The 16,808-nt window shown below is 43.6% G+C and overlaps 1 protein-coding gene across 1 annotated transcript in view; it reads right to left on the minus strand.

Annotated features, from left to right (window-relative positions):
- Positions 1 to 15,781, minus strand: part of adcy1a (adenylate cyclase 1a) — a 44,394-nt gene extending 28,613 nt beyond the window's left edge. The window contains exons 1-4 of the mRNA XM_072681617.1: positions 14,689 to 15,781; positions 8,056 to 8,205; positions 1,698 to 1,816; positions 25 to 136 (exon numbers count right to left, since the gene is read on the minus strand). Of these exons, the coding sequence (XP_072537718.1) occupies positions 25 to 136; positions 1,698 to 1,816; positions 8,056 to 8,205; positions 14,689 to 15,360 (1,053 nt within the window). The 5' untranslated portion in view covers positions 15,361 to 15,781. The remainder of the gene's footprint in view (positions 1 to 24; positions 137 to 1,697; positions 1,817 to 8,055; positions 8,206 to 14,688) is intronic.
- Between the last annotated feature and the right edge of the window lie 1,027 nt (positions 15,782 to 16,808).

The following is a 16,808-nucleotide window of genomic DNA, read 5'->3' on the forward strand; positions in this document are numbered from 1 at the left end:
TCAGACATTAGCATGGGCACTTACTGTAGCGAGCTCATCAAACTTCCCAAAGAGTTCGTTGAGTAGTTTGACCAACTCCTGAGCCGTACACTGAGAAGCCAAACTGGTGAACCCGACGATGTCTGCAAACAGGATACTGAAAGGGAAAAAAAAAAGACGTGTGTTTGTTACTTCAGCTAGCAATAACTGCACATTAGATTAGGCCGTGACTGTGACCGTTTTAATGATAGATGATGGTAATTCACAGACAATTCTAACATTTCATTATCTTGCAATTCTGATAACACATAGATACAACTAGTATCGTTTGATACTAACACATGTCAGCTCAGGAGGGTGATGAGTGTGTACAACTGTGATACCATCTCTGTAGCTTATTTCTGATAAATAGCTTTACAGTTCATCCCATATTACAACCTTCCCTCCTCACTCTCCCTAAATTAATGTTTTGTGTTTTTTTTTTTAATTTGTCAGTTTTTCCCTTTTTTGGGTACTGCCAATTAACCCACCTGTTCGTAACTCCCTGTCTACATATGACCTCTTTTCAAACAGCCGCCGGGCAGCTGCCACGTTCGGAGAAAAGCGTTGGGTCTCCAGAACCACCACACCACCTGTGCCAGCCAACATAGCTTAAGAGTGATGAGGGGAGTGAGCACCATCTACCCACAAGGAGAGAGCATGGCCAACTGTGCACTCTGGGACTAAACTGGCATGACTCTGTATTTGAACCCGCGACCCAAGGGGCCATAGTGGTATAACTGAGACACTTGGAGCCCGTCATATCAGTGCTTTTTAAACATCCCGGAAAAAAATCATAATTAAAAGTTTCTTAGTTTGAAAGGACATTTTCAATGAACGTACGAGAAGGAGGATGGTGTGAACTAAACATCTGCAATCTGTGTTGGGATCAACACGGCATAAAGTTAGTCAGTAGAAACGAGCTGTAGGGCCCAGGCTCTTTTTTTCATGCCATATTGCAAAGGAACTTGGGCTAAAGTGACCTAATCAAGGGTACAACAGCAGTGGTCAGTGGAAGGACACTTCAGAAGGTCAGCGTTCCTTATGCCACTCCTGAGATTAAACCAGTAAACCTTACAGCTGCTGGAGGTCCCTGATGAAGCGCTCCAACACACTACATCACTGCCACACACATGTACACACTGCTCTTTAGGGCAGGACAGATGTCTGCACACATCATCGTTCACTTACAAATGGCTTGGCAGACTGAGACATGTCTCTGGGGTAAATGCGTGTATGTGTGTGTGTGTTAGTGCACACACACACGAGTGTTTTCATGCATATGTGCTGTCTGTGCGATGACACCCTCTGCCCTCTCTCTCCCTCTCAGTGTATTTGTGTGGGCAGTGCGAGTTAATTGAGCAGCTCTTCAGTTGATAGCGATAGCTTTGGGTGCCGTGCAGGCGCTGGCTGGGTGCCAGGCTCAAGAGTGTGCCTGTGCGTGTGGAGAGCTGTTGACTCCTGCTGACTCACACAGCATTCACATTCCCGTTTAAGTGCAATAGAACTGACACCTATAGCCCAGTCTGCAAAAAACTCAATGAACTGTCAATTAGCTCCCATTCAGGACGTGAGTGCTGTATTGAGGTATTGTGAGTAGGCTTTTAGGCCACCAGAGAAAGGCAATGACTCTCGCTCTCTCTCTCTCTCTCTCTCTCTCTCTCTCTCTCTCTCTCTACCTGACGTTGTCATGCCGTTGGATGTAGATCTTGTGGAAGATTCTTTCTGGTGGCTTAAGAAAGTCCTCCTTCATCTCCATGGCAACGTTTCTGGGCAGCAGACTCATTAGGAGGCGTTCCTATAAGAGGAATGATAAACACAGATTTACATAATCAACTCCCCTCCCATAACACTGACCTTTTTGGACCCTCCACATCTGTTCATAACAACTATATGGACAAAAGTATTGGGACACTGCTCATTCTTGTAAAATCAAGGGTATTTAAAAATGCTACTGCCTCTACTGTCCATGGATGGCTTTTAATTACATTTGATTCTATTCAGCAACAAGAACATTAGTGAGGTCAGGGTGTCTTCAATGCCTGTTCCAACAGGCTTTATAATAGCGATTTATTACATTACATTACTGACCTGTTGAGTTCACATCTGAAAATACTGATGTAACACCATCAAATGAAACAGCAAGAGTTTTAGTCCTGCAGTATACTGACCGTGAAAATGGCCCCTACCATCTGTACCACATCTCTACCACTGTACCCATCCATCTATCTGCCAAATTACTCATCCATCCATCCACCTGTTTTAACAACCTATTTGGATTGTGTTGGACGGATCTGAGGTACACGTGTTTGTAGGCTGATGAGGGCTGGCTCGTTAACTTTCTGATTGCTGCTAAGTGGGCGATATCAGTGGGAGATCACAGCTCGGCACTGAAGTTGGTTGGCATGGCAGAGGTAAGTTTCCGTGGAAACGCATACAGTTCATCATCAACCACACGGTACTAAAAGCAGGTGATAAATGTCTTCTTGATTAGGCAAGCTGCTACCAGTGAGTCAGGACACCTGCTCTTACAGACGTTAAGATCTCTTTGAAACTTGAGACGCGGCCTATAGTTGCATTTGCTTTGCTAAAGGCCTTTACACAACAGCACTATAACAGTTGTGGTTCTGACACACAACCAGCAGGAGAAAAAGAGCTGCAGTGCACACACCAGAGAGATTATGCTTCTAAGATGGGTCTGATCCCCAACAGTGCACACATGTCTTGCTCTACTACTGAGATTCTCCGTGGCCTTTTAAAACTGCACTACTGAGAAACTGATTCTGAACTTCTTTCTATTGAGTGGATAGAATTCATTGGATTCATTTTATTAGGGGAATTGCTAAAGAGAATATTTATTTACAATGCTTATATTATGATATTTTATGTTTATTTGTCTTCAATTAAATTAGTTTTATATTATTACAAATATTAATTTCAAACACTAGGGTACACTGAATTTTACACTATGGCAAAGCAAGTGGAGTGCTTGATCATCAGTTGAGTGCAGACTAAAGAAGAATTTGGTGAAGTAATGCGAACAGTCAGCAGTAAACTATAGGCAAGACCAGACTCACCTGACTCCTGAAAGTAAAGGACCAAGCAGGGGAAAAAACAGGGAAGAGAAATCATCTGGTCAGAAATGTTGTCTTTTGTTCAAGGTTCAACCACAGTACTTTGCAGAAGTACCACTGAGAAGCTGACAATACGTTTCTGTTGAAAGGATTGGTGGCTGTAAATTCCCTCAACCTCTTTCGACTCGGCCGCAGCATTGTGCTAACTTTGAACAATAGATATTTCTGACCAGACGGTTTCTCTATTCCCCCTTATGTCTGCATAGTCCTTCACTAAGTGTCATATGAGTGAGGTCAGGCCCAGTTTAGTTTAACTCTTAACGCAGCAAGGCTTATCACACACTAAGGTGTATTACTCAGTAACTACAGGGACTTCTGTAGAAACTGGTGGGGCTATTCCCGGGTAATAGAACTTTTGGACACAGGCTGTTCAAGGGGTTAACAAGGGGTCAACTCTTTACTTCATATCACCAATATTCCCTCAGGTTTAAATCATCTCCAGGAAATTTAGCATAGCATCCTTACACCCCTTACTTTACTCATTATAACAGTACGTATCTCTACACTATCTCTTCTACTATGCAATTCTATAATAAAAGAACTATTTTAAAACACTACCACTGCCTTCATTAAGATTCCCACATAAATGTAAAGGTTTTTCATTGCATGATATTAGACTAACATTCTAAATCCATTAGAATGTTAGTCTAATATCCATTCACAACAGCTTGGGTTGTTGGCTATTACACATAAATTGCAATAAACGTTTTTACATAGATTTGCTCTCAAACACCACGATAAGGATCATAAGGCACCTAAAGTGTAAAGTTAAAGTGCAAATTAGATTAAAAAAGCATTTAATGCTTTTTGCAATTAAAACCTTCCCTTTTCATCAGTCTACAAATGTCACCATATAGCCAATAAAAACTGTCCAATGAAAAACATGTATCTCTAAACAGGTGACTTTACAGGATAAGGCAATAATGTTCTTAACTATGAATAGAAGTCAATATAAAATAAGAGTATATTCCAATTAATTTAGAGCATTTCTATTGGTCTGTTAATCTAGAGTTATTTACAATGGGTACAAAAGAAGCTACAGGGTTCAAACCATGGAGAAAACCAAAAACTGATAAAAACAAAAGATACATGGTTTTCATTAGACAGCAGCGTTGTGTGAATATTAACACTTAACACTACATATTAAATATATGACTAAAAATACTACGTAATATATACTGGAGAAATTCAGTGCAAACACTGTTTCTCAGGGTCCAGTACAAGCCAGTCTTAAAACACGCATTTTCAGGTTTTCGTCTGTTTTCCTTGTGGTAGACCACTTTAACACCACCTAAACTCCACTGACCACACACTTGATAAGTGCTCCTATGCCTATGGGATAGACATTGCTGTCATATAATGTAGTCATGAGCAAATGTTTGAGTTGAGTGGGCCTACGCACTAGCCTATACTGATAAAGGTGTTTATTGTGTATGCGTTAATGTGAGTGTGTGTTAATGTATAGAGTGGGTGGTGTTACCTTCTATTTGGGGAGTTTGTTAGGTAGGAGGTGGATGAGTCATGTGCAAACAATTATAACCAATTTCAGTCGCTAAGGAACAAGTGAGAAGGTGTCATCTGTAGTGTAGTTAGAAAGAAGACGTATTACATCTCTTCATTTCTCGCTTCGTTCTGCTTAATTGACAAATTGCTCCGTGTTAATCCACCGCATTACTCAAGTGAGGCAGCTCAGGTTCAAATTTCCTTTGATGAGCAACTAATCAGCGTGTGGGGTCAATATAGTTCTGAAAAATGATATGTGTGGTGCAGATATGTTGTCATTCTCCTCTAGTGCGTCAGGCCGCTTGATAGCTACAGCGTCATGAAACATTGTTTGCCCCATCAGAATTTCAGAATTTTCACAAATGGATATTTTTATGTAATATACATTATATAAATAAATAATACAGTCACACAGTTTAGATAGAATGTTGCTAGCTAATAACTACTGGGATAAAATCACTATTTGTAGTAGCAGTTTCCGTAATAAGACATTCTGGACTGATTGATTATGTTTAGTCATTTCTTAAAATTACTGTTTTATAGTGTTTAATATTTTATAATTCAATCTGACTCTCCTCCCTGACTCCTCCCAGCTCTCAGCTCCTTTGCAACACTGCAATCTAATCACTGTGTGTGTAGTGGTTACACACTCTGGACTGATATCTGTAGTTGTTGTTCGTCTACTACTGGTGTGAAATAGCTGGTTTATAGTGGGTGAATGTGCTGTTTTGAGTTTTTATAGCATGTGTGAGTCCACTCAGTTCTGAATGAGCTTTTCAGTGCTGGTTTAAATACAAGTAAAGTAGGTAAAACAGAGTGTTTCAGTGGTAGTTCAGTGATAATGTCTGATTTTTCAGGTAATACATGTCCCACTGTAAAATAGCTTCACACTGCAGGTTCTCAACTCCTTTATTTACCTTCTGAGATTGTCCGCACTGCTGCAGCCACCTGGTCAGTAATGTCTGTTAATGGGGCCTTGAAGTTACCAGATGACACTGTGGTTAAAACATAGACTGAGAACTGGATTGGGATTCATTCAAATATGTCTGAATCGGCCCTACTTGCATAGTATGAATTCTGCAATATTCAGGTGTGAAAACAGGAGTAGGATCACAGATCTGTAACCAGCACGAATGCTTCAGTTAACAGACAGCCTTAATTTGGGCCAGCCCTGCCTAATCTAAACCTAACTTTTGGCCTTTAAATCAGAGTGAATTTGGCAGCACACAGGTTGTCCAATCAGACACATCACGTAACAGAGAGACTCCTCAGGGCTCAGTCTGGAAAAGGTTCAAAAGTTATTATATAAAGTTATGACTCCACCGAACTACAGTAAGAGACATAACAATAGGAACAGCTAAAATTAGTTGAATTAGATGACCTCCCCTGACTTCTGCAAAAGCAAACCATGAAATCATCCAAAAAATGACCAAGAGCAACACCTAAAGAACTGCAGGTCTCCCTTGCCTCAGTTATGGTCAGTGTTCTTGACTAAACCATTAGAAAACACTGGAAGGTATTGGAACTCGTTGAATAGCACAGTGGAAACTACTGCTAACCAGGAATAATAGAAATTATTGTCTACAGTTCACCAAGAAAGTCTAAGTCATTCTCTGGAGTTCTAGAGCAATGTGTTATGGACAGATGAATCTAAAGTGTCAGGTCATCTGTCCTAAAGCTGAAGTGCAGGTGGGTTATGCAACAAGACAATGATACAAAGCACCAAGCAAGTTTATCTCACCCTATTGAAATGGAGGAGTGGACCAAAATTCCTCCACAGCCTTGTAAAACACTACTTAACAACTATAGGCAGCATTTGTAGTTATTGCTTCTATAGAGAGTAGGAAGGAGGCAGTCCCCTTTTCACACAGGAGGATTGGGTGTTAAAATGCCTCGTGCTACAAAGAAAACTGAAAATCTCAGAATCACAGCCATGCAATCAAATAAAAGACAGACATACTGTTTAATAAAACACAAAAACATAAATAAACATAAAATATTGATGTTTGTGGACACCCCTTGAATGCATTCAGCTACTAGCTGCACCCATCCACTGTGGAGTAGCTGGAATGATCCAATACTTTTGCGATGAGTTGGGGAGTTAGAGATGAGTCGGGGTGGTGATCATCCAACATCCCAATTTCCCTAACATTCTTGTCACTGAACGCAATCAAATTCTCACAGCAATCCTCCAAAATCGAATAGAAAGTCTTCTCTGGACAGTAGAGGCAGTAACTCCAACAAAAGCAAGATAAACTGTTTTAATACCATTGATTTCAGAAGAAACAATGAGCATGTGTCCCAATACTTTTGTCCATATAGTGTATATACAGAGTCCCAGCACTTGACATAAACTGCGGGATTGTGCTGATGACTGATGACTTATTTTTTTCTAGTAAATCATTCCTTTAAATGCCATTAATATCTATATCTGTCCTTTACTGTGATTGGCTAATTCATTCACACTGCAAAATAAGTTCTTCTCAAACACTGTTTAGATGTTTGCTATGAAGCTCAAGTCTGTTTAACCATATTCAGGGTGCACATGAAGAGCATGTTAATCACTTGTATGTGGAACCAGATATATTTGAGGACATCTTATGACAGATAATAAACTCCACATCTATTTTTTACCAGGATATTTACAGCGGTATGCTTCACAGGGCAGTGTTGTGTTACGGATCATGCAAATCTAGGACGACAGTGTCAGATATTACGCAAATGGTAACACAGGCCATTATTCCTTGTTCATGACTGAGCAAACAGGTTTCTGGACTGTTATTTGCTCCTTACAACACGGCCAGTCTGTAGGTGCTGGAGGAGTCCGGCCCAGTAAGGCTATTGTGTTTTCCCTGTACTTAGTAAAACAATGGGAAACCCAATGACTGAAATGCGCACAGTACAAGCCAATAGGCAGAATTCTTCAGAATTCTACTACATGCATGTTTTGAGATGTTAGATCTTCTGCTCTTTCATTAGAAGCAGAAAACTATTCGAAATGGCAATCGATCACATATCTCTCAGATGCAGAAGATAAAGATTTAGTTGAAACCTGGTGGAGTCCTCCTTTAATAGCCTTACAGCTGCATGAGCAGAATGCTAATTCAGGCAGCCCACTAACCTAGCACCCCGGATTTCAATCACTGTGTGTGTTAATGTGTGTGTGTGTTTGCAGATAAAGCTTGACCTTTAAGGCAGTCAGGGGGTGGGGGGGGGGCTGAAGGCAATCTTGCAAGGTAATTACCTGTCAAAATTGTGACTTTTTAACTTGAAGGAGAAAATAAGATCCCTGATCAGCTGATTGGAAACACTGTGCCAGTGTCTTGGCTTGCGCAATCTAGCGTGCTTGCATCCACGCACGCCTTCTGTGTGTGTGTGAGCGTGTGTGTATTTTTCTGACCTGTTTTTCATTTTCGTCTTCCAGCTGCAGGCGCTCTTGGATGCAGTTCCTGGCCTGTAGAAAGGCCTTCCTCTGGGCACGCTCAGTGAGGACCCGCACAAACACACCAGACAGGTTCACACCAACCAGCAGCACTGCGTTCGCCACCAGCTACAAGCACACCGAGGAAACGGGGTCATCTTGCTGCATGTGTGTGTGTGTGTGTGTTTGTGTGTTCATGACATTTAATCAGTATTCAGCACCAGAACACCAACTTTCAGACAAACGGTGGGAGGTGTAAACGACAGACAGATATGTGAGGAGGATGCTGGAGTGAGAAAGCGATGGAGGATTAGACAGAGAGTGAGAGAGAGAGAGAGAGAGAGAGAGAGAGAGAGAGAGAGAGAGAGAGAGAGAGAGAAGGGAGGGGGACGCTTATTTGCATAGAGAGGGGTTACTGGGTTCATTTCTCAATAAATCCGATCTGAAACATGGCCGCCAGAACCAGGGGGTGAGCGAGCATCTGCCCCACCACTTTCTGATGTCCAGAACTCTTATGTCCTTAAACTACACAGACGTCTGACCTACAGGCAGGGAGAGACAGACCCTCAAACCCAGGGGCAAAAACAATCAGAATCTCAACTTAAGGGGGGCGGCATTTCTTCTAGAAAAATTAAACCGGTCATGTTGAGTAAAAACACCTCCTAAAAGATGCCCTAAGCTCAGCAGTCCTTTTCCAAAACCACACTAGACGTCTGAACTCCTGTGGTATTCACCCAATACCTTGCATTTGCCCAGCACAGTGCAGGCAGGGAAGGGATTTGTGTGAGATATACATTTTATTTTTGAGAAATTAATTTTCCTCCCCAATTCTAGAGAGCCGATTACACAACTCAGAAAAATGGCAGTAAGGGGCTTTACATGCTGTCTCAAGAACCATCCTCATATCTTAAGCAGTCATTTTTTCCATTTAGATCAAATTAGGATGTCTCAGTTTAGACTCATACGCACCAGTATCAAAACAAGCAAATATTGTTTAATCCTACGCTGTAAATCTAATGAACAGATTACAGTTTTTACCAGGGGGTGCTAGAGAAGCGTAGCTTACATCCTTATTGATGTTCTCCTCCTTATCCTGAAGGATATATAACATCTGTCCCAAGCTGTGTGGATGCTCTAACAGCACCACCTCCAACCATGAATCAACCTGACGTCGCTCTTGACAAAGTAACAGCTACAGAGATGAACAACAAATACCAGCATTTACTAATTTAGTAACCTCCTAGCCCATAGAGAGCAAGGCCCACTGTGCTCTCTCTGGCTCTGGCTGCTGATGGCAGGTATCATGACCCAGAATATGAACCATCGATCTTCAGGTCATAGTGGCAGTGCCTTAGTCTGCTGGACCACTCAGAGCCCCTGAGATATTAATAAACTGAATTCGTGTAGGGTGTGTGCCAAGACACACATCTCTCTGCATCTCACATGCTCTGTGGTTTCATTCTTGCTTTGTGTTTGAAATAAAAGTAAATAGTAACTAATAATAGCAACAAAGGTAATAATAATTCCATATTTTTCTTTAGGAGAAATCCATTCATGTGTGGATAGACTGTGTCAACTAATCAATGTTGGTTAGGCCTTATGGGACTGGTGAGAACAGGCTGAAATGTTTAGGTTGTGCGTGGGAGCTGGACAAAGGTTGGACAAGCGGTTTCTCTGGGAGCAGGTGGGAGCGAGACAAACTCTTGCAAAAGCCAGGTTTTTAAAAAGAGGTCTTGCACAGACCTCTACAAGAGACCTGGAGGGTTCCAGGTAGAGCTGGGCAATATGACAATGTTTAATCATGATAAATGATAAATTGTTATGAGTGTATTGTAAATATCTCAGTGCTTAAAGAACACTGATTTACTGCACATTTCATTACAAAGAGTGTATTTAATTCACTAGAGTGAAGCATATTTTAAGTATGGGACAGTATTTGGATAGCAGTTTTTGTTTTTACCCTATTGGTGCATTTTGTCTACATGACAAAATATTGCGATACATATCATACTTTGTAAAAAGTGTCTTTAAATATTGTGCTAGAACATTTCTAGTTCTCTATTTGGAACAAGCCGAAGTGTAGCATCTGAATGTGCCATACCCAGCAAAATCATTATTGACCATACTCTCTAATTTGCTTGTTTACAGTGACACAATTCACAATAAACGCATTTTAACTCACATGTTGATCAGACAGCTGTAAATAAACCCTTCACCTTGTCCTGGTTTGTATTTCACAGAATTTTGGGTAAGGCAATCACTGAACCCAGATTAATGTAGTCCTCGTCGAAGAACGCAATGAGACCCAATAGAGGGCACACGTGTGTATGTTTTTAGCACCATAATGAGAAACAGGAAACTATACAGCCTTGTGGTCACAGTGGGTACAAGCACACGAGGACGGCAGAACCACAAGACCACCATTTATGATGACTATTTATATACCTGGTTATGGTTTTCCATGCAATGTGAAGTATACTAGTCGCAAAAAAATCAGCTTCTGCTTTACTAGAATTAGGCGCTCTTCATAGCTACGGGATAGCAAAGTGTGTAGTGCTGAGAGTGGTGCAGCAGTTGTCTGTCACCATGGTCAAAGTGGTCATATTTGTTGGTCAGCCGTGGTTTGCCTAGAGGTGTAATCCAAGAGGTGTAACCCAATCCCTGATCTGAGGCGGTATTTAGAATGTACAAACTCACAACACACAGAAATGCTCCACAGTATAACTCTAGAAATGACTTTAAATATACATGCAGCCACAATGTCACTGTAATGCTGTTGTCATTTGTATATCCATATTCATAATTCATAATGGTGTGTTTCTCATGAAATTCTGATAAGACAGCGGCAAGATTCAAATTTCACCAAAATAGACACAGGTAACTGGTGCTTTCTGTGCTGTCCTTATTGTTGGATGCGCTGTGACAGTTCCTGAGCGAACGTGTTGAGCACACATGTTCAGCATGACACTAAGATCACTAAAGAGGTAATGTTTGTGTTTAATGAATTTAATAGTGAAGTATAAAGTATATTCTTATTCACTTGTTTTCTTCGGCTTGTGCTCCAGTTGGTATTTCATAACGTCTATTAATATCTCACTAATCTATCACTACTCATTTTAAACTTCCTTCTTTGGGGCAGTAGTGGTTCAGCGAGGGGCAGTGGTGGCTCAGTGGGTAGAGTACTGGGTTATTAATGACAGGGTTGTGGGTTCAATACTTGCATTTACCAAGCTGTGAATGTCCACCACTGTTGGGTCCTTGAGCAAGGCCCCTAATCTGCCCATGGCTCCATGCATGTGTGCTCACTATCTTAGCGAGTGTGTGTGTTTGCTGTACAGATGGATTAAAGGAGGTCAAACTCCATCTGTGTCCAACACAAATGGTAAATGTGGTTGTCACTATATTATTATGGAATATTAATAAAACCTAAATTAACTCTTAACTATCTGCCACTATTAATATTACCACTATAAACCATCATTACTCTCATTACTCTGACCATCTCTGCTATGACTATATGAAGTTATGCTACACCATAATTATTATATTATGATTATGAAAATGCTGCACACCTCAGCAGTACAACAGTTTGGGTGGTCTGGAGACTTTTAGCAATAATTTATAAATAGTTTCCTTGCCATGGCCGTCTTTGGCTGCTCACTGGGGGTCTTAGATTTTTCATGTTGTTGATTTCTTGTCTTTCACTAATTACTGATTATGTAAAGCTGCAATAGTTGTAAAACCCACTATACAAATAAATTTGATTTGATTTGATTAATAAAAGGATACAAGATAAATAAAAGGCAGACTAGTAAACTCTTTATTATCAGCATAAGGGTTAAACTAGTGCAGCATGGTCCCCCTCTTTTTACGAGGAAGAACAAAAAAAGACAGATGATATTACATTGATAACCTTGCCTTTTGGTCTGTATTTTCTTGACAAGGCTTACAAAAAAGAGCCCATCTTGGACGATCAATAGCCATTCACGTATTGCATTTTCAAATTCCACCCTACAGCATCGTAAAAGGGCCATAAGAGCATTGGACAGGACAGAGAACACAGAGGCACATAGACAGAAGCCATTCATTATCGCAAGCACTCAGATTATAGAGTGCAGTTGGTGGATTGTGTAAAGGGCATAAGTTATTGATCCTCAGCTATGGATTGGGTAACACCTTTAACCTTATCGACACTCCACAGAAAAAGGAAGGTGACAGTCAGTTCTGCATGCCAGGACCAAATGTGCTCAGTCGCAATGGTATTAGCCTTTAGTCACTGGACAGAAGTAATGCATTGACATTTCTTCAGGCGTAAAGCACTTCATGATTATGACAAATGAATTCTGGAGGAAGAGAAAACCTGGTATCTCCATGTTTTGCTACTTTGCGATGTGACACAATACCCTTCCTCCTACTTCCTCCTACCATTTTCAGTTAAGTCCCAGCGGTGGAAAAAATACCAGTTATTAATTGTGAGTGAGAGTTGAGAGTGTTCTCAATTAAAAACACCAGTCCTGAAATCATTAATGTTGCATTTCACTGTACTGTTTTGTTTAGGAGATAATGTGGTGGTTATTATGAGTAAGACAAATCAGAGCTGATATTCCTAGCAGTCTGAAGTTCTTCTATTATCTGCCCCTTATTGCCCATGATATTAAAGGACTACTCCATCATTTTAAGCTGATCTCATCTGCCACATCTGCAGCACAGAAACCTAACTTCCAACAGACTTCTACTAGTTTGTATATAGTGTCATGCAAAAGTTTGGGCCCTCCTGGTTAAGTCATAAAGTTATGAATTAAATCATTTTTGAGATTCCTTTTTCATTTCCATCTTTTATTTTCCACTAGTTTCAAAATAACAAAAAAGGAAAAGGGCCCAAAGGTAACTTTGGGCATCCTGCATGACCAGTGTTTAGTAACAACCCCTTTGGCAAGTATCACACCCTGTAAACATTTTTTTTTTTTTTTTTTGGGGGGGGGGGTCTACTTTTCTCCCATTTTTCCTTACAAAATGCAAAGTGCTTAGTTGTAGTAGTAGTAGTAGTGCTATGTTTAGGTTGAGGGCCATGGCAAAACCTTCAGCTGGCACCTTCTGATTCATATTAGTGCAGGTGTCGCTGCATAGTAGAACAGTGCACCACCATTCTAGAGTCTGGTAATCTTCCTGAAGACTAATTGCAGTCACATAGGGCTTTTAATCAGCCTTCCTAGCAATCCTATGAGGATGAAGTTCTGTCTGAAAGTTGTCTTGATCTTCCAGACCTCGTCGCCACCTCCACTATTCCTCTTAACTGCCCTTCATTCCGAGGAAAAAGCTACTACTTTGCTACTAACAATTTTGCTCATCTTCTTATAACCTTCTTCTACCTTGTTTGGAGCAACATTTTTGTGCTAGGCAGCTGCTTAGAGGAGCCCGTGGCTGCTGATTGTTGGAACCAGGTTTGAAAGTATTTATAAGCTTTGGAATTTGCATTACCTGACCTTTCCTAATGATGGCTGTGAACAAGCTATAGCCCTAACAAGCTAATTAAGGTCTGAGATCTTGGTAAAGGTTATTTGGGAGCTCAAAACTCTGGGGTGTCCAGGTTTTTGAATGGCACTCCTTGGCTTTTTTCATTCTAAAAGTATTGAAAACGTTAAAAAAAAAAAAGTTTCATCTTTAACTTTGTGCCTTACGGAGACTGTCTGTGGTAATTAGCCAGCTGAATGATCCAAATCCACATCTCAAGACTAACAGTACTGCCGCTGGCTTCTCACGGTGTTGGTGCTTCATTATAAACAGCTCTGATATAAATGGTGAGAAATTAATAATAATATGGATAAAACTAGTAGTGCCTACACCTTCTCTTAAGTTCACAGTGGAGAGTGAGTGTGAGATTAACAGCTTAAGGCTTATGAAACAGTGATGGAGCCTTGGCTTCCCACACACAGCACCAGACTGGATGAGATGTGATGGCCGTGGCCTTGCCTTGCGCATAAGGTCAGAACAGACAGGCCAGACAGAGACGGCACAGCAGCGCGGAGGTCACACCGTCATCGATTTGATTTTAATGCCCACGAGGGGGTCCGTGATCGTGGGGCCAACGAGCAGCCCGCAAGGTCGAGTTTAGCGTGCAGGCATCGAGTGAGAGCGAGTGACTGGGTGAGTGAGAGTGATAAGGACTGGGTGTCAGGCCGTGAGTAACACTGTCCTGGGCATGTGTGTGTGTGTGTGTGTGTGTTAGGGGGTGTTACAACTCTGGTTTTAACGAGGTAAAAGAAACCTTATTGTTAAACAGCATTAGTGTGTCTTATATTAGTGTCTATTAGTAAGTATTAAAGAGTCTAAGAGAGGGGGAGGGGGGGCTTCGTGCGCTCGCGGGCGTTTGGCACCGCGCTGAAACCCTCTGCATACACACATAGGCATAGGCATGGACACGCAAAACATCATTATGCACGTGTATGGTGGGCACGGAATGTAAACACAACAGCACCGGCGTCCTCGCGCCATTGCCCAGGCAGAACATGCATGCACATGCAGCTTTTGCTAAAAGTTACAAAGTTAATAGTGAACACATCGTGTATGCGTGCGCGTGCGTGTGCGTTGCGTGTGCGTTTCATGTGGGCTTACCGGAGTCCAGACGCGCGGCCTGCGTGCTGTCACCGACGTGGCCGTCACGATGAAGTGAGACGCGGCCACCAGCACGCCGAAGAGCACGGCCAGCAGCGTGCGCACGGGCAGCAGCGAGTACGCCACGAACGTGACGAGCATGAGCTGCCACACGCCTTGCTCGGGCGCCGCCGCCGACACCGTAGACCAGCCCGCCGACGCCACAGCAGTAGCATCGGCGGGTCGGGGCGCGCGCGCCAGCGCCAGCGGTATGGGACAACAGAGGAGCGCGAAGGTGAAGCTGAAGAGGAGCGCGAGGCGCGCGATCTGCTGCAGCTGCGTCACCTGCAGGTACTTGACGTTTGCCACGATGAAGAGCGAGGCGAAGATGACGCAGTGCACGGGGTGCGAGCCCGCCGACACGGTAAAGCGCGAGCCCACCGACAGGAGCTCGACGAGCGCGAGCGCCGACGCGGCCACAATGAGCACGGCGAGCGCCTTGAGCGTGGCGGTCTGCTCCAGCTTCAGGTTGTACTTCTGGAAGAGGCCCTCGAGCTCGCGGCAGTCGAACTCGTCCTCGCAGGGGACGCGCGCGAGCGGCGTGCCGGCCAGGCAGCGGCTCCTGCGCCGCCGCGTCTGGACGCGAGGGAGCGGAGCCCCCACCTCCTCTTCCTCCATGCCGGGGCCATCCATCCGCCCCGCAGCCGCGCGCGCCACTCTCGCCGTCACGAACGCCGCACGCGTACTCTCCCTGCTCGCCCCGACGGCATAGAGGAAACAAGCGCGGGCGCGCACGCGCTCGCACTCTCTCTCTTTCTCTCTCTCTCTCTCTCTCTCGCTCTCTTTCTCTCTCCGCGCGCGGTCTTTTCCCCGCCTCCCCCTTCCTCCTACTCCTCTTTTTCGTCCCTCCTTGTCAACGGCTCGCTCACTGCAGCCGCCGCTCGAGGACTGATCTGCCGCACGCGCCGCCCTCGCCTCGCGCAGCTTTGGCAAGTGCCGTGCGCTGCGCGACGGAGGCGAGGAAATAGCGAGTGCAGGCGCGCGCGCGTGTATGTGTGTGCGCGTAAAGAAGCGGCAGCTTCCGCCTCCTCAGGTTGTTGAGGTAGGGTGAGTTGTGGGGGTCGTGTCGGGGTGTTTGGGCACTGGGGAGACGTATAGGACCTCCAGCGGCGCGTGTATTAGCGCTTGGCCCCAAAAAGGGGTTAAACACGGTCCGGGACTCCCCTCTCGCTACAGAATCGCGCATGCGCAACAGGAGAGCGCGGCTCCAGGCACGTCGCACCGCCCCCCTCCCCAAAAAAGCTATCACATCGGTAGTGACAGCTGCATGTGTTGTCTAAATCGCCGAATAACTTAAAAAAAAATAAAAATAAATAAAAAATAATAATAATTAAGCGCAATGCTAGGAATCAGAGCTCACGTTTAGCAGACAAGCTCGAGTTTTGTTGTTGTTTTTTTTTTTGTTTATATTAAATATAATGGACGGGTGCTGCACGGCGCGTGATGAGCAAGGCAGGAATCAGAAACGCGCGCGCTGCTGTTCGCTGTTATAAATAGCAGCGGGGACCTGATGAGAGGCTCCGCCTCAATGGCCTTTTAATTAAAGCGCTTTCATTGCAGCGCGAGCCCGTTTGAGGCCGAATGGGCGCTCCGGTGAAGGAGCAGGTGCGTTGGATTACACATCGCATTCATCTATTATTCTCGCACATCTGCCGCTAAATTGATTAGCAGCAAGCGCCTGAGTGGCTGTGTGTGTGTGTGTGCGCGCGCGCGCGTGTTTTATTCAACTGGTACAATAAGGTGGAGAAGGCGGCCGTGGCTGATGAGTTTCCCGCGCATTTGCTTCGTCTCGTACTAATTGGTCTCGTGCTTGAAGTCGCGTCTTACAATGTTTCAGTCAGACAAGTGGAGAGGGAGGGGAGGTAACAGGCACAGGCGCGTGCCGCTACTTCTGAAAGAATCTTTAAGTACCGTATGTCCAGAGACTGTCCAAAAGTATCCAGACACCCCTTCTTATTAAGGAGCATTAGTGACTTTTCTCTCTCCTTTTTGGAGGACTCCACCCCACTTCCTCAACCAACCCCTTATTCAACCCCAGGTCCTCAACGTCCCATTACTCCCCCCTATCTACTCCACAAATC

This window comes from Salminus brasiliensis, chromosome 1, assembly GCF_030463535.1.
Source record: "Salminus brasiliensis chromosome 1, fSalBra1.hap2, whole genome shotgun sequence".
Lineage (NCBI taxonomy): Eukaryota > Metazoa > Chordata > Actinopteri > Characiformes > Bryconidae > Salminus > Salminus brasiliensis.